At 40.6% G+C, this 26,614-nt stretch overlaps 1 protein-coding gene across 3 annotated transcripts; it reads right to left on the reverse strand.

Moving 5' to 3' along the window:
* Positions 1 to 36: 36 nt before the first annotated feature.
* Positions 37 to 26,599, reverse strand: CNOT9 (CCR4-NOT transcription complex subunit 9). 3 transcript variants are annotated; one of them, XM_072812888.1, is made up of 8 exons: positions 26,179 to 26,596; positions 15,017 to 15,196; positions 13,551 to 13,666; positions 10,765 to 10,874; positions 8,594 to 8,703; positions 2,950 to 3,048; positions 2,666 to 2,757; positions 37 to 816 (listed from the first exon to the last, which is right to left on the reverse strand). In XM_072812888.1, the coding sequence occupies exons 1-8, from the start codon at positions 26,200 to 26,202 to the stop codon at positions 648 to 650; spliced, it is 900 nt and encodes a 299-aa protein (XP_072668989.1). In that variant the 5' UTR covers positions 26,203 to 26,596; the 3' UTR covers positions 37 to 647. The 3 variants fall into 3 exon arrangements, with proteins under 3 accessions (XP_072668989.1, XP_072668991.1, XP_072668990.1); XM_072812890.1 differs by lacking the exon at positions 26,179 to 26,596 and adding an exon at positions 25,719 to 25,854; XM_072812889.1 differs by lacking the exon at positions 37 to 816 and adding an exon at positions 1,086 to 1,738 and having other exon boundaries at positions 26,179 to 26,599.
* Between the last annotated feature and the right edge of the window lie 15 nt (positions 26,600 to 26,614).

Genomic DNA, 26,614 nt, shown 5'->3' on the forward strand with positions numbered 1-26,614 from the left:
ACAGTTCATGCAGCTATTGGCTTGCTAGAGGGGATGTAATGCCCAGACCAACTTTTTATTAAGCTTATGCAGCTAACAGACTTGTAAACAGTGCCAATTGACAAAGTTTTGCTGAGTATTACAGCTTGTGTCCACTAAACACGCCTCTCTCTGACATTAAAAACAAAAGATCAAAGTAAACAAATACTGAGAGAGAGGATGAAGAGACACATCTTGAGTCTTCCAGGAAGGCAAAAGAAAAGACCGCCACACGGCTTGGTCCCAGGCGTTCAGCATGCCTAGAGTGCTGCCACCAGCACGTCTCCCTCCCTGCCAGCGGCTGGTACGGGTGGGGGAGAGGGGCCATCTTGGGCATGCTGCGGACACAGCATTTGCTGGTGTTGACAGCCTCCTGGAGCTGCGGTGGCAGACTGCGGTGTCAGGAGCCCATCTCCCTCCTGGGAGTGGTGGAGGGAGCCCAGGTCCCGGAGGCGGCCTGAGACGGTAGCCCGTACACCTCAGCGGGGTGAGCTTGCCCCTCTCTTCTCCAGTGCAGTTCAGCATTGAGGTTGTCTATTCCCGGTCGGCGGTAAAACCTGAGCTGTTTTCCTCCAGGTTCCCCCTCCCTTCCCCAACTCAGGGGAGCAGGAGAAGGGGGCGGGGAAGGATCACTGAGGGGGCAGGGGGATCCCCCGGGGATCGGTGACCTGGCCCTCTTGCAGGTTCTTCACCAGTTGTGCCAGCCAGCGTTTCGTGGTGGTGTCATCTTTTAGCACCTGGGCGAAGGTGGTGTCCTTCAGCTGATCAGGGAGGCACTGCCTGAGCGCTTCACGTGCCCTACATCAGAGACAAACAAGCCAACCAGGGAGACCAGCAAATAAACCCACATTTGGAGAACGGGGAAGAGGCTCTTTCTTAGACATAAATATACAGAATCCTGGGAATATGTGGTTCAGTCAAATTATCTTAAGAATCCATTAAAATTCCTTAAAACTTGTATTAGGAGTGGGCTCAGAGATCTCCAGGATCTGTCATCTTGTGAACATTTTCAGAATGATGTCTCAATGTGGAATTTCAGGATAAAGCAAAATGGAATGGTACAATAGTTCAATTCAAACTGCTTTCTGATTTATTACAGTAAATACTGTCAATATGCTCATGGTAGTAACAGATGGGTTATAGTAAATGAAACACTTCCAAAATCAGTACATGAATAGGGAAGATGACCTGACTCACCGTATGATAAATTAATGAACTTGAATTCTAAATTAATATAAATTTGTGTCTTTCCAAAAACTGCCTCAGTTTTTTTTTTTTTTTTTTTTCTTAAAGTAAGCTCTATGCCCAACATGGGGCTCAAACGCACAACTTCGAGATCCAGAGTGGCATGTGCTACCAACTGCACCCTTCAGGTGCCCGTTTTAGTTTTATAGTTAAAACACTTAATAAATTGAGATGAGAAGTAAAAACAAAATTATAGTAGCAATATGATCAGATGAAATTTCAAATGTTTCATTTTCTTTAAAAGATAATCAGTGACAAATCAAATCCAGAACCTCAAGGTAAGTGTTAATGGTTTATAAAGCTGTTTTAAATAAAGTTATGGCTTTTGTACTCAGACTAGTTTAAGTAAACATATTTTCAAACTGATAACATGAACCACTGAAGAACGAGACAAAATGGTTGAAGAAGTAGTTAGGGCTTGAATAACCTCAGAGGCAGAAGGATGCATTCACATTAAATTGAGTTATCCTCATTCCTAGGAACATAGAAATTGCCCATTATGTGGTTTAGCAGAACCTGAGCAAGTGGCTTTCAGCATGAATTATGGATTTACAAAGCAAAAGGTCAAATGTTTCTAAAATGCATTATATCTACAACGTATGATTTCTGACAGAAAGATTATGAAGATAGGGAGATAAAATAATTAGCTCAAGGACTTTACAGGAATCAAAGAGAAGAAATGAAAATATAATTTAAGAGCCCTCTGGGGCTCTATTCCATTCTTAAGCGATCTTTGAAAATAGACCTTCTCTTTCTGACCACCTGGGGTAGCAATAACTAGATATAATAGAAAGCTCAAACTAGGGGCGCCTGGTTGGCTCAGTCGGTTAAGCATCGGTCTTTGGCTCAGATCATGATCCCAAGGGTCCTGGGATGGAGCTCTACATAGGACTCCCTGCTCAGCAGGAAGCTTGCTTCTCCCTCTCCCTCTGCCGTCCCCCTGCTTGTGCTCTCTTTCTCTCTCAAATGAATACATAAAAATAAAATCTTTAAAAATAAAAAAAAGAAAGCTTAAACCATAGGAGTAATGTATCATACGGTTCCCTGGGAACTGCCTGGACTCTCTGGAATTCTAGAAGAAGGTAAGGAGTTACAGAGAGACAGAGATAAAACTCTGATGGATTTTTTAAAGTAAGCTCTATGCCCTAATGTGGGGCTTGAACTCATGACTCTGAGATCAAGAGCTGCATGCTCTACTGACTAAGCCAGCCAGGTGTCCCCAATACTCTGATGGACTTTTAAATTTAGCACTTCAGATCTAAAAGGAATTAACTAAGTTCTGCCAAACTAATTATTGTTATATCCCTTCCCTACTCTAAAGATATAGGAGCTATGCCACGAGATGGGGCAACTATTCACCAGAGTGTTTCCCTAACATCCTATAAATCCTGTAAATGTTTACCTGGGATTATCTGAGAGTCGAAGGTAACACCTCACTACATGCTTCAACAGACGGGCAGAAGGCTCTTTGGATAGCTGCAGGACCATCTTACCCTGTTTTCCCCCAAAATGGGTTGGGGTAGGAAAAAACACACAAACATAAAATAATCCTAGTTGACATCAGAAATCAGATATTTCAAGAATCATTATACAAGGTTCCAGGAAGAAGCTGTTCAGTGTCAATGACAAAGGGACTAAACTATGTTATTAAAAGTAATTGTAAGGGGGATAGATAGAAGAACTCACCAAAATCATGGCAACATGGGAGAAACGCTCGTATGTCTGACATATATATGCCAAACCTGTGTCATCTAAGAGGATCTTCTGGAGGATGAATGTGGCAACCTGGAGGAAAAAAAAAAAAAATGGGAGTCCAAAATATTGCTCAGACTTGCCTTCTAATGGTCGATTCACCTTCCAATAATTGTGAATCAGAAAATTAAACAGAGGGCAGCCCCAATGGCTCAGCGGTTTGGTGCTGCCTTCAGCCCAGGGTGTGATCCTGGAGACCCAGGACTGAATCCCACATGGGGCTCCCTGAATGGAACCTGTTTCTCCCTCTGCCTGTGTCTCTGCCTCTCTGCCTCTGTGTCTCTCATGAATAAATAAATAAAATCTTTAAAAAAAATTAAAAAAAATTAAGCAGAGACCTTGACAATATGTACAAGTTAGTCAACAAGGACACGCATAACTTATTTATTTTATTTATTTATTTATTTGTAAGATTTTATTTATTTATTCATAAGAGACACAGAGGCAGAAACATAGGGAGAGTGAGAAGCAGGCCCCTCACAGGAAGCCTGATGCGGGACTCGATCCCCAGACCCGGGATCACACCCTGAGCCAAAGGCAGATGCTCAACCAGTGAGCCACCCAGGCGTCCCAAGACATGCATAATTTAAACAAAATTAATAATAAACATCACTATATTGAATACCTACTATGAGCCAAAATTATAGTACAACATAACAGATATTATTTTCGCAATAAACCTATGAGGTAAGTACCCACTATTATTCTTTTTACATTAAAGGGGTAGGTTCTGGGTAATTATCAGATTCTTAAAAATGTAGGTACTTTTTCAGTTACTGATACCAACTATGTGCCAAGCCTAACTGCTAATCAGTAACTTGTCAGGTTAAGGCATCAATTAACAAAGCCACTAAGTTGCAGAGTTGAGATCCAAATCTACTTTAAATACAGAGGCTTTTCTCTTTTCCATGGACAAAGATGAGTTTAGAAATCCATCTGTGCCTCATCTCTTCTAAATGAGGTATGTAAAGCTTTTCCTACTCTCTCTCTTGCTTTTTTTTTTTTTTTTTTTTTAAAGTAGGCTTCATGGGGCACCTGGGTGGCCCAGTGGTTGAGCGTCTGCCTTTGGCTCAGGGTGTGATCCTGGAGTCCTGGGATGGAGTTCTGCATCAGGCTTCCCATAGGGGGTTTGCTTATCCCTCTATGTCTTTGCCTCTCTGTGTCTCTCATGAATGAATACATAAAATCTTAATAAATAAATAAAGTGGCTTCATGCCCAGTATGGAGCCCAGTGTCAGTCAAACTCATGACCCTGAGATCAAGACCTGAGCCAAGATCCAGAGTTGGACACTTAACTGACTAAACCACCCAGGTGCTCCAAGCTTTTCCTACTCTTAAAAGATCTTTAAGAATTAAGATTTTAGGGCAACCCAGGTGGCTCAGTGGTTTAGCGCCGCCTTCAGCCCAGGGCGTGATCCTGGAGACCTGGGATCGAGTCCCACATCAGGCTCCCTGCATGGAGCCTGCTTCGCCCTCTGCCTGTGTCTCTGCCTCTCTCTCTCTCTCTGTGTCTCTCATGAATAAATAAAATCTTTAAAAAAAAAAGATTTTATTTTATTATCATTTTTTGAAGATTTTGTTTATTTTGAGAGACAAAATAGAGAGGGAGGGAGAAGCAGGCTCCCTGAGGGGAGCCCGATGTGGCACTCGATACCAGGACCCCAGGATCATGACCTGAGCCAAAGGCAGATGCTGAACCACTGAGCCACCCAAGTGCCCCAAGAATTAAGATTTTAAAGTCTTCCTTCTAAAACTGTTCCAACAATAGTAAAGAATATCCTCAATTTGAACTCATTAACTCTTATACAGAAGGGACTAAAAAATACTGGTTAATTCAGGTCAAACAATTATTTTAATCATTTCCTTTCTTGGCTGCTCATCAGAACCAACTGTGGGAATTATTTATTTCATTTTACTCGGGTATAAAATTGTGGTTAGACTAAATAATGGCCCCCAAAGATATCGAGGACCAATCACCAAATTCTGTAATTCCTACCTTAAATGGTAAAAGGCACTCTGCATATGTGATTAAGGACTTTGGGGATGGGGGTGATTGGCTGGCTCAGTTGGAAGAGCATGTGACTCTTGATTCTCAGGTTTTGAGTTCGAGTCCCATGTGGGTGTAGAGATTACTTCAAACTTAAAAAAATTAAAAAAAAAAAATCTTGGGGGAGATGAATCATTCTGGATTATCTAGGAGGGCTGTAAATGTAATTTTAAGAGGGAGGTGGAGGGTGATTTGACCACATAGGAAAGGGACGTGACAGAGCACGAAGAGATTTGAACACGCGACATCGCTGGCTTTGAAGATGGAGGAGGGGAGCACGAGCCAAGGAATGTAATTCTCAAAGACGGAAAAAACAAGGAAAGAGATGCTTCCTTAGAGGCTCCAAAAGGAATGTTGCCCTACTAATACCCTGACTTTAGCTTGGTGAAACTGATTTACAATTTCTAAGTTCCAGAACTACAAGAGAATAAATCTATGTTGTTTTAAGTCACCAAGTTTGTGGAATTTGTTATGGGAGCAAGAGGAAATACACACGCAAAATATGTATAGTGCACAAAGTGCCCTAATCTTCAGTGTATCTTAATAAATTTTTACATATGTACACATTTATGAACCACAGCCAAATTAAAATATGAAAGCTTTCCAACACTCCAGGATATTCTGTTGTGCCTTTCCTCAGTCAGTATCCTTCCTTGAGAGGGAAGCCTGGGTGGCTCAGTTGGCTAAGTGTCTGACTTCGGCTCGGGTTATCATCTCAGGGTCCTGTGACAGGGCTCCACATCAGGCTCTGTGCTGAGCGGGGACTCGGTTTCTCCATCTCCCTGTGCCTGTCCCCCTGCTCTGTGCGTTCTCCTCTCAAATATATAAAATCTTAACAAAAAACCAAACCACCCTTCCCTGAGAAGTAAACAGTATTCAGACTTATCCCCACTGACTGGTTTTGCCGCTTTTTTGACTTTCACAGAAATGGAATCATTAAATATGAATTCATAAATGTGCTGGCTTCTTTTGCTCAATATAATCCCTATGAGTATCATCTATGCTGCACATATCAGTATTCTTCCTAATTATTGTGTAGTTTATTTGTGGCTATACTACAATTTATCTTTTATGAATACTGCTGCTATAAACATTCTTATACATACATCTGTGATGTATACAAGAGCTCATTTCTCTTGGATATATACCCAAGAGTGAGACTGCTGGGTCAAACAGTAGGCTTGTGTTGATAGTGCATACTGCCAAATAGTTTCCCAAAACAGTTATACTATACACTCAATTACAGGGACTTTTTTTTAAAGAAACACCAATGTCTAGACTTTACTACCCTAGAGAATGATTCAGTAGGTCAGAGATTGGACCTGGGCATCTCTAGTTTTAAAACACTTCAGTGGGGTGCTTGGGTGGCTCAGTCAGTTGAGCATCCAACTCCTGATTTCAGCTCAGGTCATGATCTTGGGTTGGGCTCTGTGCTGGATGTGAAGCCTGCTTAAGATGCTCTCTTCCTCCCTGCTCCCACCTCCTGCACTCCCCCTTCTCAAAAAACAAAAATAAAAACCACTTCACAGGTGATCATTCCACACAGCCTTGATTGACACCCTGTGCTTTACTGAGTACCTACTATAGCAAGATGTTAGACTAAGTATTAAACATAAAAACTGAATGTGGGGACATTTGGCTCAGTGATTGAGCATCTGCCTTTGGCTCAGGTCGTGATTCTGGGGTCCTGGGATTGAGTCCCGCATCAGGCTCCCCACAGGGAGCCTTCTTCTCCCTCCATCTACAGCTCTCCCTCTCTCATGAATAAATAAAATTAAAAAAACCAAAACCAAATGAACCCCCCCCCGCCAAAACCCAAAACTGACTGTGGTAAGGTTTCGGCTTGCATGGAGCAAATGAGGACAAGTCACGAGGTATTAACCATACCAGGTAGGATATGTCATACAAGCTAATGGGAACCTATATGTGTTCAGAATGCATTAACTTTAGTAATAGGTAAGGAATGTAAACAAGGGAGAGATCATTAAGATGGCATTCCTGAAAAAGGGAGAGATGTCACAAAAGAAATGGTTTTTTTCCTATCCCATCCGTAAAAAACCAACTTGAAAAACCTATTCACAGGAAACCACTGATATAAGATGACAGAGTACAGTTGTATCCATTCTGATCCTGTCCCAGAAAGCCACTGAAATTAACAAAACGCCCTAAAATTAGGGAAGAAACAAAAGAAAAAACACACACATAGATCCCTACATCACTTACTTTTGTATGTTTAAGGAGAAAAATGAATGCAGAGGTATTAATACCTCCCAAATATATACATCCCAGACTGGGTGGAAAATATTCGGAGGTAAAATACTTGATTGCCAATCTGGGCAGCTAATTGGGGGCTCAGCGGTTTAGTGCCGCCTTCAGCCCAGGATGCGATCCTAGAGACCGGGGATCAAGTCCCACGTCAGACTCCCTGCATGGAGACTGCTTCTCCCTCTGCCTGTGTCTCTCTGCCTCTCTTTCTCTCTGTGTCTCTCATGAATAAATAAAATCTTAAAAAAAAATAAAAAACTGCCAATCTGAGCTCCTACCACCATCACTCTTTCCTCCATTATTTTTATTTTATTTTATTTTTTATTTTTATTTACTCACGAGAGATACAGAGCGAGAGAGAGAGAGGCAGAGACATAGGCAGAGGGAGAAGCAGACTCCCTGCAAGAAGCCTGATGTGGGACTCGATCTCTGGACCAGGATCACACCCTGCACCAAAGGCAGATGCTCAACCACTGAGCCACCCAGGCGTCCCTGAATTAAAAATTAATTCAATGTGACTGAGCATACTTTAGAAGTAGAGGTTGATGTTGCTAAAAATAGCAACATGGAAAAGTAGCCTTGAGAAAAATCACATGACATGAAATAAAGAAGTAGAAAGCTATTAAAGGGAAAAAAGGATAGGTTGGAAAGATACACAATGTGGCATAACTGATGTTGCTGAGAGGCCAGAACAAATTAAAAACTATAAAAATTAATGAGACACAAAGAGGATACTCTTCCAGAAAAAAATTTGATATAAGATTATTAAATGAACTTAAAAATAATAAAAAAAAAGCTTACAGACATCCACACAGAAAACGCAAGTTCACCAACAAAAGGAAAAACTTGGGCTGGCCCAAGATTTCTCTGTATACTCAATATCAAAGACATCAGTGCTATGGCAACATAGTTCTGACAAGGAGAAACGAGGTAAGAATTTTTTACCCAGTCATGGTGTCATTCATAGAAAGCAAAGTAAGCAGAAGCTCAAGTATACATATACTTGAATATGCATAAAAAAATGCTTGGAATGATACACCCATGGAGAAGTAGGTTCAGAGAAAAGGGAGAAATTTAGTTTTTAATTTTATATTCCTCTTAAGGGTCTGGGTTTTTAAAAGATCATTTTTTAATAATTTTTATCTAAAAGAGAAAATATATACATAGAAGTTTCAGAAAGTCTAAAGGGATGCAGAAAATGCTCCTAGGAGCATAAAGTAGTCCAAGAGCCAACACAATATAGAATCTAAGTTGAAAAGCACATACCGTTTTAGAAAGTTCACTTCCAGATTCCATAATGCGCAAACACAAAGGGATAATTTCTGTTGTCAATAAAAAGTTGATTACTTCTTGCTCATCTGTTTTCACTAAGGCCCCTAAAGGAAATATGGACAAACAAAATTATTTTACAGTCAGGTTTTGAATTAAAATTTGGGGCGCCTGGGTGGCTCAGTTGGTTAAGTGTCTGCCTTTGGCTCAGGTCATGATCTCAGGGTCCTGAGATAGAGCCCCAGGTCATGCTCCTTGCTCAATGGGGAGCTTGCTTCTCCCACTCCCTCTGCCTGCCCCTCCTCCTGCTGTGTCCTCTGTCAAAAACAAACAAACAAACAAAACAACAACAAAGACCCAACAACTTTATTTTTTTTAAAAAAGATTTTATTTATTTATTCATGAGAGACACAGAAAGAGAGGCAGAGACACAGGCAGAGGGAGAAGCAGGCTCCATGCAGGGAGCTTGACGCAGAACTCGATCCTGGGACTCCAGGATGACACCCTGGGCTGAAGGCGGCGCTAAACCTCTGAGCTACCTGGGCTGCCCCCACCCAACAACTTTAAAATTAACTTTGTAGTGTTCATCCAGCTAGCTGTAGAACTTAACTAACAGAGAACAAAAACTGTGGTTCATTTCAGAGAATCAGATTCATAATGATGTTAAAGAAGAAATAAAAAAACAGGAGGAGGGTAGCCCGGGTGGCTCAGCGGTTTAGCACTGCCGTCGGCCCAGGGTGTGATCCTGGAGACCTAGGATCGAGTCCCGCATCGGGCTCCTTGCATGGAGCCTGCTTCTCCCTCTGCCTGTGTCTCTGCCTCTATCTCTCTCCCTGTGTCTCTCGTGAATAAATAAAATCTTAAAAAAACAAAACAAAACAGGAAGAGAAAACAGAGGTTGACTGTCATCAGTCAGCATTTGAAAGATCAGATACCAAGTTGGGTCCATCACATAATTAGCAGCAGGTCAGCCATCTAAATCATTTTTCTATAACTCTTGGTAGACAGCCACACAATAATATCATGATCTATTCTCCATTTATTTTATGTGAGAGAGAAGAATTCTGTATCAGTATAAAAAGATATTCCCACGTAGCAAAGAAATGGTGCCAGTTCGAATCCTACTTCACAATGGACATAAACAAACACTGCTTCTTGGTTATTTAATTGTCACTTTCTCTACAGAGTGCAAATCTGGTAGGGTTTACCCAAACAAGAAGCATACACACACTTCAACTCTAATCCTAATTCCACAACTAGTTTACCTAAGTTTGATAGAGTTACCTTCCCTTTATAGGTCTCTGTTTATCTATAAAATAAGAGTTGATCTCACAATTCTGAGATGATGACCTCAGCTGAAATCAAGAGTTGGGTGCTTAATAGACTGAGCCCCCAGACACCCTAAAAAACCAACTCAAATTCTTATCTCTGTAATAATACTTTTGTTGTTGTTTTTAAAGATTTTATTTATTTTAAATGCAGAGATGGGGAGGAGAGAGAGAGAGAGAGCAAGCACAAGCAGAGGGAGCAGCAAAAAGAGAGAGGGAGAAGACTCCCTGCTGAGCAGGGAGCCCAATGTGGGGCTCAATCCCAAGACCCTGGGATCATGACCTGAGCTGAAGGCAGATACTTAACCGACCAAGCCACTCAGGTGCCCCAATAATACTTTGTTGACTTCAGTTCTTGTTTTCTATTCTCCCAACGATTCTAGTAAATGTTTCTACATATATGCTGAATATAATTCCAAATGTTGGGTCTCATATGCATACATATATTTTTAAATATTTATTTATTCATGAGAGACACAGAGACACACACACACACACACACACAGAGTGGGGGTAAGGGGCAGAGGGAGAAGCAGCCTCCATGCAGGGAGCCCGACATGGGACTCGATCCTGGGACTCCAGGATCATGCCCTGAGCTGAAGGCAGGCGCTTAACTGCTGAGTCACCCAGGCATCCCTATTTATTTACTTATTACTTAAGAAATATTTATCACCTATTACCATTTATTCAATATTAAGTCCTCATTTATTATTGAAAATAGACTCAATCTCAAAAACAAAAATGAAGAATGGTGAACAAAACCTGTAAAAAACAAGACAAAACACTTAAGATCACTATTATGAATGATTTCAGACTTGCAAAACCATCCCAATAACTTACCAATAACTCCAAGACTGGTTAGTCGAAGATATTCAAAGGGTCGTGTTTTGCTGACAGTGTGCAAAAAGGGGTACAAAAAAAGTGGGATGTGTGCTGCAAGAAATGCTGACCTGGAAGAAAAAAATAATCCCAATCAGAACCCAGAGTTCATTTCTAAGGATTCCGAATATTTATTTCCATACAGTCCGTTTTATAAGGCCTGAAACATTGCCTAACCAAGGAATCTCTAGGAAAGAGTTACAGGTCATTAGCCTAGACCAGCAGTTCACAGTTGGGGTCATTTTGCCCACCAGGGTACATGTGACAATGTCTGGAGATATTTTTGGTTGGCACAACCGAAGGGGTGCTATTGGCATCCAGTGAACAGAGGCCAGGGATGCTGCTAAATATTCAACGGTGCATAGGACAGGCCACTTTCACTCCCCTCCTCCTACCACAAAATCTAGCTCAAAATGGTAATGTCAAGGTTAAAAAAAACCTAGTCTAGGTCTATGGTTAAGAGAATACACGATTTTCCCTGTAATCAGTACCAAGTACCTGAAAAACATAAAATATCCAATTGTGGATTTAAAAAAATAGGTCATATAATGCCATTAAGTGCCCAAGAGAGTTTCCTAGGTGCCTTCCCTTACCTAATTTATGACTGAATAATAATATTCAGGAACAGTCAGACAAAACCTCATAAACCAAGATGAAAAACTAAGGTGTTTTCAGATTTATCTGCTATGTTTATTTTTATTTGTATTTTTTTAAAGATTTTATTCATAGAGACAGAGGGGGCAGAGACACAGGCAGAGGGAGAAGCAGGCTTCATACAGGAAGCCCGACGTGGGACTCGATCCCGGGTCCCCAGGATCACACCCCAGGCTGAAGGCGGTGCTAAACCTCTGCGCCACAGGGGCTGCCCTATCTGCTATGTTTAAATGCACACTGTTCATTTTTAGTTAGAGCAGTTCAGAAACACTAAGTATTCTAAAAACATTTTAAAGATTTTATTTATTTTTAGAGAAAGAGAGAGTACATTCATGAGGGGAGGAGCAGAAGGGGAAAGAATCTAAAGCAGACTCCATGTTGAGTGTGGAGCCCAACGTGTGCCTTGATCTCATGACACCGAGATTATGACCTGAGCTGAAACCAAGAGTTGGAGGCTTAACCAACTGAGCCACCCAGGTGCCCCTTTAAAAACACTGTAATCCATGGGATCCCTGGGTGGCGCAGCGGTTTGGCGCCTGCCTTTGGCCCAGGGCGCAATCCTGGAGACCCGGGGTCGAATCCCACGTCAGGCTCGCTGCATGGAGCCTGCTTCTCCCTCTGCCTGTGTCTCTGCCTCTCTCTCTCTCTCTGGGTGACTATCATAAATAAATAAAAATTAAAAAAAATAAAAATAAAAACACTGTAATCCTAAGCTAATATGTCAGGCAACTAATATAGAACCAATCTATTATATTATTTATAGTTAACACCTTGTGGAAGAGCCAACACTCTTAAATTTTTAACACTCAAAGTACTCTTGCACTTTTCTTAAGTGCTTAAGCGTAATTTTCATAATAACTTCTCTAAAGTTTTGAAATGTCAGTGCCAACCCAGCACTCAGATTTTATACCTGACAAAGAGATGAAAGGCTTTAATAAGATGACTGTTAAATGCTTTAAAACCATAAAGGTTAAAAAAAAAAAAAACCCATAAAGGTCATAAAGATTACTGAAGAGTATTTCTCTTGTCGGACGTAGCAGGCCAAATGGCATGCCAATTTTGATCTACTACAAGGTTGCCTAGGATCCTGTGTTAAGAAAGATTCTGAAGCCAAATCTCGGTTCAGTAGGAAAAAATGCTGGGTTCAAATATTTACTGAACTCCTACTAAATGCCATGCACTGTGCCTCACCGATGGCAAAATGATGCCTACCATATATTCAGGAGGGAGAAATATCTACATGCCTGACCTTTCCTGAGAGGTGAACACCACTCTCTTTTTTTTTTTAAATAGTAAACTCAAAAAAATAAATAAATAAATAAATAGTAAACTCTACTCCCAATGTGGGGCTTGAATTCATAACCCCAAGATCAAGAGTCGCATCTCTACTAGCTGAGCTGGCCAGGGGCCCTGTGAATACCATTCTTTTAAAGTTCATCACTATGTATAGGTAAAAGGTAATTAAAACAATGGATTATTAGTCTTAAAAAGGAAAGAAATTCTGACATATGGTACCATATGGACATTATACTAAATGAAATAAACCAATCACAAAAAGACAAATACTGAATGATTTCACTTAAATGAAGTACTCAAGAGTAGTCAAAAATCAAAGAGACAGAAAGTAGAATGATGGTTATCAGGTGCTATGAGAATGAGGAGTTATGGTTTAATGGGTATCATTTCAGTTTTATAAGATGAAAAGTTATGGAGATGCATGGTGGGGATGGATGCCCACTGCAAATACATTTAATACTACTGAACTCTATGCTTAAAAATAGTTGAAATGTTAAGTTTATGTTATATATATATTTTTTTTTTACCAAAAAAAAAAAAAAAAAAAGCAAAAAAGTTTATAAAAGAATATGCCAATCAAAACTATACTGTTACCACATGAAAACTTGAATAATAATAATAAAAAAATACTTGGTGAATTAGAGATGAGAAATTCTTTAAGGAAAAAAAAAGTAAACAAGAATCTTAAAGATCCACATCCACACACATGCATCCTACTGCATGCCTCTCCTCTCCTCAAAAAGAAAAAGACCGTATTTGATACAAACCTCCATCAACGGACTCATCAAAACACCTACCTGGTTTCTGGGTGTGATGCCACACATTGCAGTAATGCCAGAGCATTGCAAACTCTGTTAGATTGGTGTGCTGTCAAGGTGGGTGGGTTGATAGATGGATAAATATTTACAATTTCCTATGAAATGGAAACCAGCACCAGATAAATAAGGAATAACTTATTTCAAAAGTAATTCTCATGGTATTAAAGCAAAAACCCTACAAACCTCCCACAACCCTTAATTCCACATATCCTGTAAAAATTGAATCATCAAAGTATGAGCAAAAATAAACAAATAATGCTCCTATCTTTTCTTCAGAAATATACTTGAGACTATGAGACATTTCTACATAGGTCTCTAGGAAGATTACTCTGGAGGCAACTGTAGTCACCTATACTTCCTCTTATATCTAGCATCTGTTGAGGCCTTCACTTGAGGGGCTATTATAGTTGAAATCCTTCTTTCTGTCAACACCCTGCTTTAAGTTACAGTGATAACTAGCCAGATAGCAAGTGTCAGTAAATCAACCACAGTGACTCATAAAGAAGTCTGAGTTTGGTCAGGTAGCAACTGCCCCAAGGGAGAGATAAGAACAGGGGTATCCATGTGGAGGTACCTATAATCAGCAGTGAATATGTGTACTCTCTGTCCAAAGGGGATGATCTGCTGTATACAAATTCCTTTTAACTGTAAAAACTTTTAGTGAAAATGTTTCTAAAAAAAAGATTAGTTTGGGGTACTAAAAATACACTTATTGTAAAAAAGCAGTGAATATAGAATTGTTCAATTGTTGAACTGTTATATTGAACACCTGAAACGAATGGAACACCGTATGTTAACTGTACTTTAAAAAAAGATTAGTTTCTTGACTACATGAAGTAGAAATTGAATGCAAATTTACTTAACAGATTTGAAAAATTATTAGGAATTTTAAACAACACTTTAAAAGATGATTATCCCATTATCTTGATATCTTAGGATTATACTGTATCACTTTATTCTCCACCAATGACCATTACAGTCAAAACCAAATTTCAGTGATTCATTAATGTACAAGCTTACCTACTTCTAATCCTACAGCTGTTATATCTTTATCTTAACATTTACTTTCACCAGAATATACCCTGCAGTTCTTATATTCTACCTTCTGCTTTTTCTTCTCTCACCTAGAAATATCTTGTACGATTCCTAAAGCTGTGTTTTTTGAAATGTGGTTCTCAGACTACCTTACCTGCATCAGGATGACCTAAGAATAGAGCAGGTGCTTGTTAAAAACACAGATTTTTAATCTTAGACTAAATAAATCTTTTGAGTAAGATCTATGAACCTGCATTTTAACAAGCACCTCAGACTTTTCTAAAACAGATTCTTCCAAATCCTAACATTTAAAGAATCATTCTTCTCAAGTCTTTAAAATCATTTCAGCCAAAGCAGAGACAGAAGTGTGATGAACAAGACTGAACTGTAACTCACGGACATATACCCACCTGTAAAAGTGCTGCAATAGTACCAAATGAATGCCACAGCATGGGTGCAAGGTCAGGAACAGATTCTCGCTTCTTACTCAGCTCCAGCAGAGCATTTTCCCTTGTCTCAGGACTGGACAGCTCATTGATCCACTGATAGATTTTTTCTCTATCTACTTGAGCCAGTGCAGTAGGCACAGGCTTTAAGTGAAAACAAGAAAGTGAACATGTGAGTTTCACTGGAGTCAAACCAAGTCTTATTTACTCTTCTTTAGAAGGAGTATATTTTTCCTAAATACAAGGGGAGCTTTTCTACATACATACCTAAGTCAATCTATCAATATCTAAAATGCATATATCCTTTTAATAACTGCATGCTTAGGAATATCTCCTCTAGGTATACTTGGGCTATACCGAAGACATACCAGGATGTTTACTGCTGCGTTGTTTTATTTTTTTAAAATTTTTTATTTATTTATGATAGACACACACACACACACAGAGGCAGAGACACAGGCAGAGGGAGAAGCAGGCTCCATGCACCGGGAGCCCGACGTGGGATTCGATCCCGGGTCTCCAGGATCGCACCCTGGGCCAAAGGCAGGCGCTAAACCGCTGCGCCACCCAGGGATCCCTGCTGCGTTGTTTTATAAGTGAAAACTTGAAATAGTACATATCTATCAACTAGGAACTGTTAAATATGTATGATTATATCTTTGTAATACTATGAAACCCTTTTTAAAAAAACATACCTCTACATGTGGATACTAAACTTAAAAAAGGGGTACAGAACAGCATATATGCTTCCATTAATATACACAAACCTATTCTTATATATTTATGTATGTTTCTGGAATGACACATAAGAAACTTAACAGTAACAACAAAAAATGTAACTGTAATAAAGCTAAAGTTGGAATCTATATGGGAGATTTACCTTCCTTTTTAAAGCTTTTATTTATTTGAGAGAGAGGGAGAGAGAGAATGCAAAAGAGCACATGTGCACCAGGGAGGAGGTGGAGGGAGCAGAGGGGGAGGGAGAAGAATCCAAGCAGACTCCACATGCAGAGGCTAATGCAGGGTTCAATCTCAACACTCAATCTTAAGACCCTGAGATCATGATCTGAACTGAAACCAAGAGTTGGAGGCTCAAACAACTAAGCCACCTAGGCGCCCTGATTTACTTTTCATTATGTACAATAAAGTCTTCTGTATAGTTTGAACTTTTTTAAAGCATATGACTACAATAGTTTTTGAAAGAAAAAAATTTACAACCTCTCCACCTACTGCTAGTCCTTCCCCAGTATTCCAGCAATACCCTCCATGAAGCAGAAAACCTATGTAATTTGGAAAAGCTTCCCTTCTAATGATTCTTATACATACTCTACCTCCACCCCTTTAAGAATCATTTATTACTTACTCATGTAGGAACATTCTTTCATTAATGTGCTAAAGCATCACACCATTTCAAAAGAACCTAAGCATTTCTATAATTCTCTATACTTGCCAGCCTTGTGACCTTGGTTAAATTCCTTAATTACTCTTCTCTGGAAAAGAAGATGATAGACTAGAAAAACGATTACCATTGCTATTTCTAGCTCTAATGTCCTAACAAATCTATGATTTCTATGCCCAATATTTTCTCACTTAATTCCTCCAACCAAGGGGAATAGATTGGTAGGTAGGGTGAGTAGGTAGAAAAAAGGGCAACTACACTTGTAGATGATATCACTAACAGCCAGAGGAATTAACCTGTTCAATTCACCCAAGTATGAAGCTGAATATTCCAGTGCCTTCTTGAACTGTATCACACAACTTTGCATGATATTTACATGTTCCCTCTACACCTTAGTGTGACAGAATGATGACCATACCATCGTACAGATGGGAAGATGAGGAACAGAAAGGACAGCTGTCTTTGAAGAACAGAAGTCTAAGGTAGACTATGAAGTATACTCACAATTACTCTACCCAAGTTGAACAATAGCCTTCTATAAATGGAAGCTTGATTATAAGCTTTTAGCTTAATGCTTATCATTTCACTTGCTTGACAGAATGAACCACAGGTGTTCTGCTAAATGGACTGAAATACCATGCAGCTCAAGTCTTCTGTAAGTGCCTTAGAATAATCTGTTGTAAAGTGTTTTGTAATTCCCATCAGTTATGCTCAAGGAAACACAGGCTCCCACAGCAACAATATGAAATGGGTAGTCCTTCCCATTCCCCAACAGCAGAAGCAGTACTGACCAAGCACATGCCCTTTCCAAGCTGCTACAGATAGGCCCTCAACTTAAAAAATTATTTTTGGAAATATAATTCCCACCAGAAGACAGGGCATGTTTATTTAGAGTATTACGTCACCTTAAAAGCTCAGTGGAAACAAGGGCTAAAATTTTAGCTTTGGGTTTCCTGCCCACAGTCTCCTGCATGACCCACAATCCAGTAACTAAAGGAGCCTCAGAGACACTCCTCCAGCAATATAATATCTATCCTGAATAGTCGTTACTCATTCAACTCTCCCTAAAGTCCTGTCGCCCCAACACCATCATCAGTAAGCTCTACTGTCGTCATCAGAGCCAGTCTGCGACTTGTATCTGGAATTCCTATGCCTCAAGCTGCCCTGGGGAGTCCAAGATAAAAAAGCAGGATGTACTTGTAGCCATCAGTCTATCATATATCATGGTTTCTGGATACCAGGACCCACTCCCCATGTATTCCCTTTCCAAAGCTGTCCTGACTCCAGAAAAGAGATGGTATCCCTGGAGCACGGCTAACTCCAATGCTTAGTGACAACCAAGGTCATGGCCACCTGCTGCCAAGCAATACTCCAACTTTTGAGGCTACTTGTGGAATTACAGCATCCAAGGGGCTTTGGTTCTAAGAGAGCTAGGGGCTCTGTAGCCATTCTAGAAATGGGAAGGCAGTGAGGAGTAAAGACCCTCTTTTTCATCATCCCTGGTGAATTTTGCCCCCAATTTAATAGTAGGTCTTAGTTTAAACCCATGGAATACCTATTTGTTATGAGATGAATACAATTATTGCTGAAAATAAAAATGGGAGCTAACATGTATAGTGCTTATTACTCTGTCAGGCATTGTTCTAAATGAATACTTGCTACCACCCTGATTTTATAAAGGAACAGAGAAGTTATTTAACAGGTAAGTGCCAAAGTCAAAATTTGAACCCAGGCAGCATGGCAACAGAGTATACTTCTTAACTGCTTTGCTCAGGCTGCTTCTCACCTTCCTGAAAAATTAGGTCTGATAAAAACCCTATTTCCTGTGACACAGACAAGATATAGGAAACATGTAAACATTTCAGACAAAAATTAAAATGTTACTGCTGTTAGTTCAGCAAAATCTGAAAAAATAATCAGCACCATGAAAATACCATTGATGTGAAGAGAAATTCTCGACTTAACTGAGATCACAAAGTACTTGATAATCACCATTTTAATGAGAAAGTCAGTGAGATGGTTTGACATAATTCCCTATGCAAATCATGGTTCACATAGGAATAATCTAGCTAGTGCTAACCACTAACACCCACACACACCTCCCCCACATACATCAACAGGTAATTTTGTAGCACATCCAGAAGTTTATTTTGGAGGATAAAGGGAAAAATATTTTTACATTTTAGTCACATGTTGATTTATGTACAGATGACTCTTGAACGTGGCTTTGAACTGCACACATCCACTCATTCATAGTTTTAGTAAATACACTACTGTGTATTTTCTCTTCCTTACGACTTAACATTTTCTTTTACTTTATTTTTAAAGATTTTATTTATTTATTCATGAGAGACACACAGAGAGAGAGGCAGAGACAAAGGCAGAGGGAGAAGCAGGCTCCCTATGGGGAGCCTGATACGGAGCTTGATCCCAGGACCCCGGGATCATGATCTGAGCCAAAGGCAGATGCTCACATACTGAGCTACCCAGGCACACCTTTTTCTTTTACTTTATTATAAAAATATAGTATATAAAATTATAACCTACAAGATATGTGTTGAATCAACTGTTATCAGTAAAGCTAGTAGTTAAGAATAGGCTATTAGGACTTAAGTTTTGGGGGAGCTGAGTTATATGCAGAATTTGACTGTGTGTATGGAGTAAGGTCGCTTCTCTTTTTTTAAAACATTTTTTTTTTAATTTTTATTTATTTATGATAGTCACAGAGAGAGAGAGAGAGAGGCGGAGACATAGGCAGAGGGAGAAGCAGGCTCCATGCACCAGGAGCCCGATATGGGATTCGATCCCGGGTCTCCAGGATCGCGCCCTGGGCCAAAGGCAGGCGCTAAACCGCTGCGCCACCCAGGGATCCCTAAGGTCGCTTCTCTAACTCCCATCTTGTTCAGGGGTAGTATCTGTATTAGTACCTGTATTAATGTTATCAAACAACTGATAAAATTTTTGGACATATCCTTGAATAAAACTCCAAAGCATAACTCCAGCATCTCACTAGATCTTGATGTTAATAAAAACCCCAAGTGTATCTTACTCTCCTTCTAAATCCCAAGGATCATTTAGGCACACCTTTCACAAAAATGAGAATCTGGAAATTAAGGTCTTCCTAAACAGATGTGGGAAGTGAAAGAGGGTGGATGAGGAAAGAAACAGAACTGTACTGTACACTTTATTTACATATGTATGTATGTATTTTTGAGAGAGAGAGAGAGAGAGAGAGAGAGAGAGAGAGCACATGTGTGCAAGCAGGGCAGAGGGTGAGGGAGAGCATCTTAAACAGGCTCCATTCCCAGAGTGGAGCCCAATGTGGGGCTTGATCCCAAGATCATGACCTGAGGTGAAACCAAGAGTCAGACACTTAACCGACTGAGCCACCCAGGCATTGCTAGTATACTTTTTTTTTTTTTTGCTAGTATACTTTTGATTTATTTTATTTATTTTTTTTTACTAGTATACTTTTTAAAACATGGTTTCATCTAATTAATGGTCAGAACAACAAAATTACCCTCATTTTACTCTTGATAAAAACTATGAGTAAATGATGGCAGGTTTCCTCCTGCTCCCATTCTCTATTTAAAGATCTCCTCTAGGGATGCCTGAGTGGCTCAGTGGTTGAGTGTCTGCCTTCGGCTGGGGGCATGATCCTGAAGTTGCAGGATCAAGTCCCACATTGGGCTCCTTGCGTGGACCCTGCTTCTCCTCCGTCTGCCTATGTCTCTGCTTCTCTCTGTCTCTCATCAATAAGTAAATAAAATCTTTATATATATATATATATATATATATCTCCTCTAAAGATTCCTAATCCAAGTGCTACAATTCTTTTAGTTTATAATTTACTAACACATTTCTGAGGCTGTGGGTGATAATGGAACTCCACCTAGTAGCACACATTGTTCAGTGGCTGATAAGCAATTTATCTATGACTTCTCTACTGGAGACTACTTAAACACATTGAAAATAATAGCAGGATACGACCACAAGAGTGGAGCTTAACGCTTCTTGAATCACATGAAATCTATGGATCTTTTCCTCAGAAAAATATACAATTGCAAATGGTTTTGTACGTAATTTTTTTCCACAAAATTTAAACATAATTTCTAAGAATTCATAGACCCCCATGAAACCTATCCATGGATCCAGAATTAAGAACCGTTTATCAAGTTAAAGAATAGGAAGACCTCAATTTACACATAACTACACAAGTACAGTAAGTGGAATGCACCCTGGGTTGGGAGCCAGAAATGGCCTCAAAACAAAGTTTTGGCATTTCTAGAATTGTGTGACCTAGGATAAGTCATTTACTTTTCCAAGCCTCAATTTTATCATTCATAAAATGAGGGAACTATGATTATCAAAGTCCCAGGCAGCTCTAAAATCTTGGATATTATTTTATTTAGCTCTTAATTAAAAGTGAGAGACTAATTCCAGAGCTCTTTTAAAAAGTTAATTTTATCATTAATGTGCATAAGTTTTAAGTGCACCATTTTAAGTGTTTATTTCAATGAATTTTGAGAAATCTATATACTTGAGTAACCATCACAACCAAGAGATAGACCTCTTCTACCATCCCCAAAGGTTCTCTTCTGCTTCTTTCAGTAAACCCCACACCCAGTCCTAGGCAACCATGAATAGGCATTCCACCACTACAGATTAGGTATGCCTTTTCTAGAAATTATTTATAGGTGGTGAAATTTATTAAGCACACCCTATTTATATCAATATACCAATCACTGTGGATTACCTTCCTTTACTCTCAAAATTCTAGGAGGAAACAGGTTCAGGGACATTTAGCAGACTCAAATTCGCACTGCGAGTATACAGCAGAATTAGATTCAAACTGTAGTCTACTTCTTTCTAGAATCAGTCAGCCCTACTTGGTCTATAGGACTGAAATCACAATAATCTTTCCAAGTTGAAATTTTTTAAGAACTCAATACAGGACTCTGAGTTTAATAGTCTATTATAATACAACTCATAAACAGTGGGTTCAATTACATACGCAGAAACCAGAAAGTCATTTATGAGAAGAATGGGTTGGACTATTATCATTCTCAACACTTACTTCCAAGATTAGAAATCATATAACTGTGTATTTTTAGGTATAACCTCCTTAAAGTTAGTGGTCTTTTCCTTATAACAGATTTTTTTTTAAGATTTTATTTATTTATTCATGAGAGACAGAGAGAGAGAGAGAGAGAGAGAGAGAGAAAGAGAGGCAGAGACACAGGCAGAGGGAGAAGCAGGCTCCATGCAGGGAGCCTGATGTGCGACCCGATCCCAGGTCTCCAGGATCAGGCCCCAGGCCGAAGGCAGGTGCCAAACCGCTGAGCCATCCAGGGATCCCCATAACAGATATGTTTTAAGAATATTTATATTATCAAAATTTAGGAGGAAATCACTCTCCTCTTTTCTGTTTAATGGTTTGGATATGAAAAATGTATTTCAAGGAACTTTTTTCTTTCAACAAAGCTTAACACAGGCAAGACATTTACCAACGTAAGTCATTAATGGTTAACTCTTAAGTGTCACAAACACATGGCAGACAGTTGATCTTTTATCTCTGAAAGATCTTGACTCCCATGTGAAAAGGAGAAAGACATTCACAACTTAACAAAAGACCCACATTATCCATAAATGGGAATAAAATATGACATACCCTCTGAGTAATTTACAAAATTCATGTTTTTGGGGGGTTTTAAAAATTATTTATTTACTTTTAAAGATTTTATTTATTTATTCCTGAGAGACACAGAGAGAGTGGCAGAGGCATATAGGCAGAGGGAGAAGCAGGCTCTCCATGGGACGCCATCCCAGGACCCCCGGATTACAACATGAGCCAAAGGTAGATGCTCAATCACCGAGCCTCTCAGGTGCCCCACAAAATTGATGGATGGTTTTTTAAAACAGAAAATAACCAAATCCCTCAATACAACTTTACATTTAAGAGCCAAAATACTTGTTGGTTTTTCTACCAATAAATATGTGACAGTCAATAAACAAAGAATGGTATAAGATTGTAATAGAGATTATTTTCCTAAATCTAGAGATGACTCAACATGTGGCTTTGGTGTCTACATGATGATAATCCAAGAAAATACTTTCTAAATAATGCCAAAGGGAAATATTAAATGAACTATCTTACCTTTATAAAGGCCAGAATGTTCTTCAAAATATCTTTTTAAAAATGTGAGGGGCACCTGGTGGTTCAGTGGTTGAGCATCTGTCTTTGGCTCAGGTTGTGATCCCAGGGTCCTGGGATCGAGTTCTGAATCAGGCTCCCCATGGGGGTGTGTTTCTCCCTCTGTCTAGGTCTCAATGAATAAATAAATAAAATCTCAAAAAAAAAAAAAAAGTGAACAGACAGAAGTTAAGGCAATTTGCTTAAAGCTTCAACAGAAGACATGAGAGGAGACAGTGTTTAAATCAGATCCCTCAGAGTGCACAATGTTCTTTCTACTTGCCACAGACAAGAGAATTTGGGAGTCTAGCACAGTTTCAACAAAAAGATGTACTCATGATACTACTGGTTAGGTATAAAGTAAGGGGGAAAATGTGTATGAGAATGCCAAAATTGCTAGAGCAAATTAGTGGAGGAAATTAAAAACAAAACAAAACAAAAACATACCCAATGCATCTCTTAAAGGCTTACCTTTGACTATTTGGTTGCTAGTATGACATTCATTAAAGATCCACAGTATGTGAAGATCTGTAATGCTTTAATTCTGAAACAACTTCCAAGGTCAACAAAGTGATTTGTTACTTTGCTGAGACAGAAATTATACTCCCAAGGCTTAAGTCTGGGAGCAAGTCATATAACCAAGGAGTGTACCTAAACAACTACTGAGCATTCTGCTATTCTTATTTCCTCTTTAGAATAATCCTGTGTGGTATTTCCATCCTATTTAACAGACGTCAGAAAGAAATTCTATTCCATGGTGGCAATAATGACAATGTTAAAAAGTATTCTGTAAAGTTCGACGAGAGTCTACTTATACCGTGCATTTCTAGCCTAATATACTACTATTAAAGAGTCAAAATTTAAGATACTTCCCAAATTCTCAGTTCTTTCATCTAGTGAATAAAATCCTACATTCATGTGATCACATTCTCCTTTGATAGTACTATCGCTCTAGCTGAAGTGATGATCTACTTGTTATTTTTTTTTTAAAGATTTTATTTATTTATTCATGAGAGACACACAGAGGGAGAGAGGCAGAGACATAAGCAGAGGGAGAAGCAGGCTTCATACAGGGAGCCCGACGCGGGACTCGATCCTGGGTCTCCAAGATCATACCCTGGCTGAAGGCGGCGCTAAACCACTGAGTCACCCGGGCTGCCCTCTACTTGTTATTTTAAAAAAGATAAAGGTACACACGAGTACAAAATTTGTCATCAAGCAAAAAAACATCTTCTCAAGTGGCTTAGATTATTGCAGGCACTATTGTATGTTATCATATACCATTACTGTCCCTTTACCCAGATCAGAATAACACAGGCAGTTTAGTCTAATAGAATGCATGAAGGATTGGGAAAGAGGTGGTGGCTCAACTTGTCAATGCTTCAGTTTCCTCAGTAATCAAATAGTTTAGGGAATGAATGCTACAAAGGAACTTCTCAGAGCTTCTGTGGGAGCTCAAAAGCACTGATGGATGAAAATGTATCTAAAATCTTAAATTTTAAATCAATGTAAAGCACTGCAAATTTAATTAAAGAAACACATATTGAATATTTATTATAAGTAATGAACCACAGCTTTAATGGCTGTTCAGAAGATACATTAGTTTGGGGTGCCTGGGTGGCTCAGTCCGCTAAGAGTCCAACTCTTGATTTCCACCCAGGTCATGATCTCAGGGTTGTGGGATTGAGCCCTGAGTAGGGCTCCATGCTCAGCAGGAGTTTGCTTGAGATTCTCTCTCTCCCTCTGCCTCTCTCTCAAAATAAATGAATAATAACTCTTAAACGATGCATTATAGAACAAGTAAAAATAAAAGGAGTTGAGTAAGCATGGTGTTTGGAGAGTCATGGACAAAAGAGTAGTTTGGTATCAAAGCCTGGAGAAGACACAATCAGATTTTGAGAATTGGACAAACCAAGCTTAGAAGAATCCTTTGTGTAACCTATCCCTCCCCTACCAACAGCAGCCTCATCTTCTGACTTGCTTCTTCCTCAACTGCATGTATAATTTAGGAGAAGAAACAACAAAGCTGGAGGAACCGCAATTAACTAACTGAAAGATGTAAAGGTATCCACTGAGTAGTTATGAACACTTAGAAACATGATGACAAGGAGGCAGAGATGCCACTGGCCCTGGAGATAGCAATGTTTTCTACAGCTGAGTCATACTCAATACCAGTTTTCCACTTTTTATATTTAAAGTAATTTTTTTGATTCCCTGTTTAGTACTTATGTCATTTTTCCTGATAATACAATTTAAGTATACTACCCCTCTTGAGTCACTTCATCTTAAACAGGAAAAGGGCAACTGGTATTCAGAAGAGTGTACTCCAATCACACGATCTCATTTTCCCATTATGGCTGTGTGCTCTCTGTAGTCACCTCCCTCATCTATACTCTTTCATTCAGCAAAATAATTGAGCCCTTACTTTGTGCCAGGAACTGTCCTGGCACTTGGGGTAACCATGTAAACAGGACCCACAGGATCTCGGTCCTTGCCCTCAAGACAGACAGTCAACAAACAAGTAAATGAACACAGAAATGACAAAACTGGGATCAGCGCTGATAAAGATATTTTAACGGAGAAAAGTTGGGGGTTACAGAACTTATTTAAAAAGAGTGCTCAGGGAAGGCTATTTTAAGGAGATTTAGGCAGAGACCCCAGGGAAGAGGATCCAGTTTGGGTGTGTATGGGCATGTGCAACTGGGGGTGGGTACGTGGTAAGAAGAGCATCCCAGGAATAGAGATCAGAAAGTGCAAGCCGAGTGGAAAAGCAGGGGCAGCCGATGTAGCTGGAGCTTACGGAGCAAGTGATGTAAGATTACACCGCAAAACGTGGGTAGGGACCGTATGGCACAGGGAGGGCCTTGTAGGCCCCAGCAAGGAGTCTAGATTTTATGTAAATGCAATGGAAAGCCAAAAAATTACTTCAGACGGGTGAATTACACGATCCGTTTTTCTTGTTAAAAGACCGCCCTGGTAAAATGAGCTGTGTGTGTGGGGGGGTACTTTTAAGCGCAGGGAACCGTAAGTCAGACGTAGTAATTATTCACTTCTCCCACTTTCAGATTTTCCACCTGTGAAGCAAGTGGGGCGAGCTAGAAGCCATTTCCTTCCCGCTGCAAAGTGCCGGGGCATGAGGTCCGAGCGCAAGGGCCGTGTCGGATCGACCACGGAATTCCCCGTCATCCCCGCCGCCGCCCGGCACGCAACCGGCACCTGAAACTGTTGGTCAGCGCAGGGAATCAATGAATGGCCCGTCCCGGCCGCGAGGGAGGCGCTCGGGCGCGGGACCAGGCCCCGGGGCCGGAAAAGAACGCGATACGCGGCGCAGGAGGCCGCGAGAGCCGACCCGAGGGAAAAGTGGGGGGTCAGCTCCGCCACGGTCCGGGCGCGACGAGGAGGAGGGCCGGGGCCTCGCAGCCGGGGGGCAGGAGGAGCTGGACGCCGGGCCCGACACGGGGACCGCCGAGAGCAGGCCGAGACGCGGGGCTGAGGAGGGGGTGTGGGCCCAGGCCGGAACGCCCAGCCACTCACCGCAGCCGTCGCCAGGCTGTGCATGTTGGGAGCGGCCGCCGCTCTTCTCCCGCTGCCGGACGCGCCGCAGCCGCGTCCCCGCTTCAGTGACTCTGCCGCCAGAGATGAAGAGCCGCCGCAGCCGCCATCCGCCTCCGGCTCGCTCCGCCCCCTTCGCGGCCCTATGACCTTTCACCCCTGACCCCGCCCACACACCTCTTCCCGCCTCCTGGCTCTCGGCGGAGTTGAGTCCCAGAGTATGTCCTTTACCCCTTAAGATTCTGAGCCAGAAGGACGTCTGCCACCTACTAGTCCCCGCAGCCTCTGGCTTTGCGCAGGTATTCCCCAGACAGGGGCGTGAACTCTGACTCTCCTCCGGAGGCCAGGGAAGGGCGGGAAAAGCCGGACGGTCTCGGAGGACACGTAGTGCGCATGCCCGACCGGGCTGTGTAGGAGG

Source organism: Canis lupus, chromosome 36, assembly GCF_048164855.1.
Source record: "Canis lupus baileyi chromosome 36, mCanLup2.hap1, whole genome shotgun sequence".
NCBI classification, from domain to species: domain Eukaryota; kingdom Metazoa; phylum Chordata; class Mammalia; order Carnivora; family Canidae; genus Canis; species Canis lupus.

Bases quoted from the DNA above. Each gene is read 5' to 3' on its own strand.
- CNOT9 (XM_072812888.1), bottom strand. From the start codon at position 26,202: ATGCACAGCCTGGCGACGGCTGCG. The intron at 10,875-13,550 runs GTAGGTGTTTTG...TTTTTCTTCCAG, and splicing joins GCATCACACCCAGAAACCAG to GTCAGCATTTCTTGCAGCAC. The intron at 3,049-8,593 runs GTATGTGCTTTT...TTTTTCCTCCAG, and splicing joins GAAGTGAACTTTCTAAAACG to GTTGCCACATTCATCCTCCA.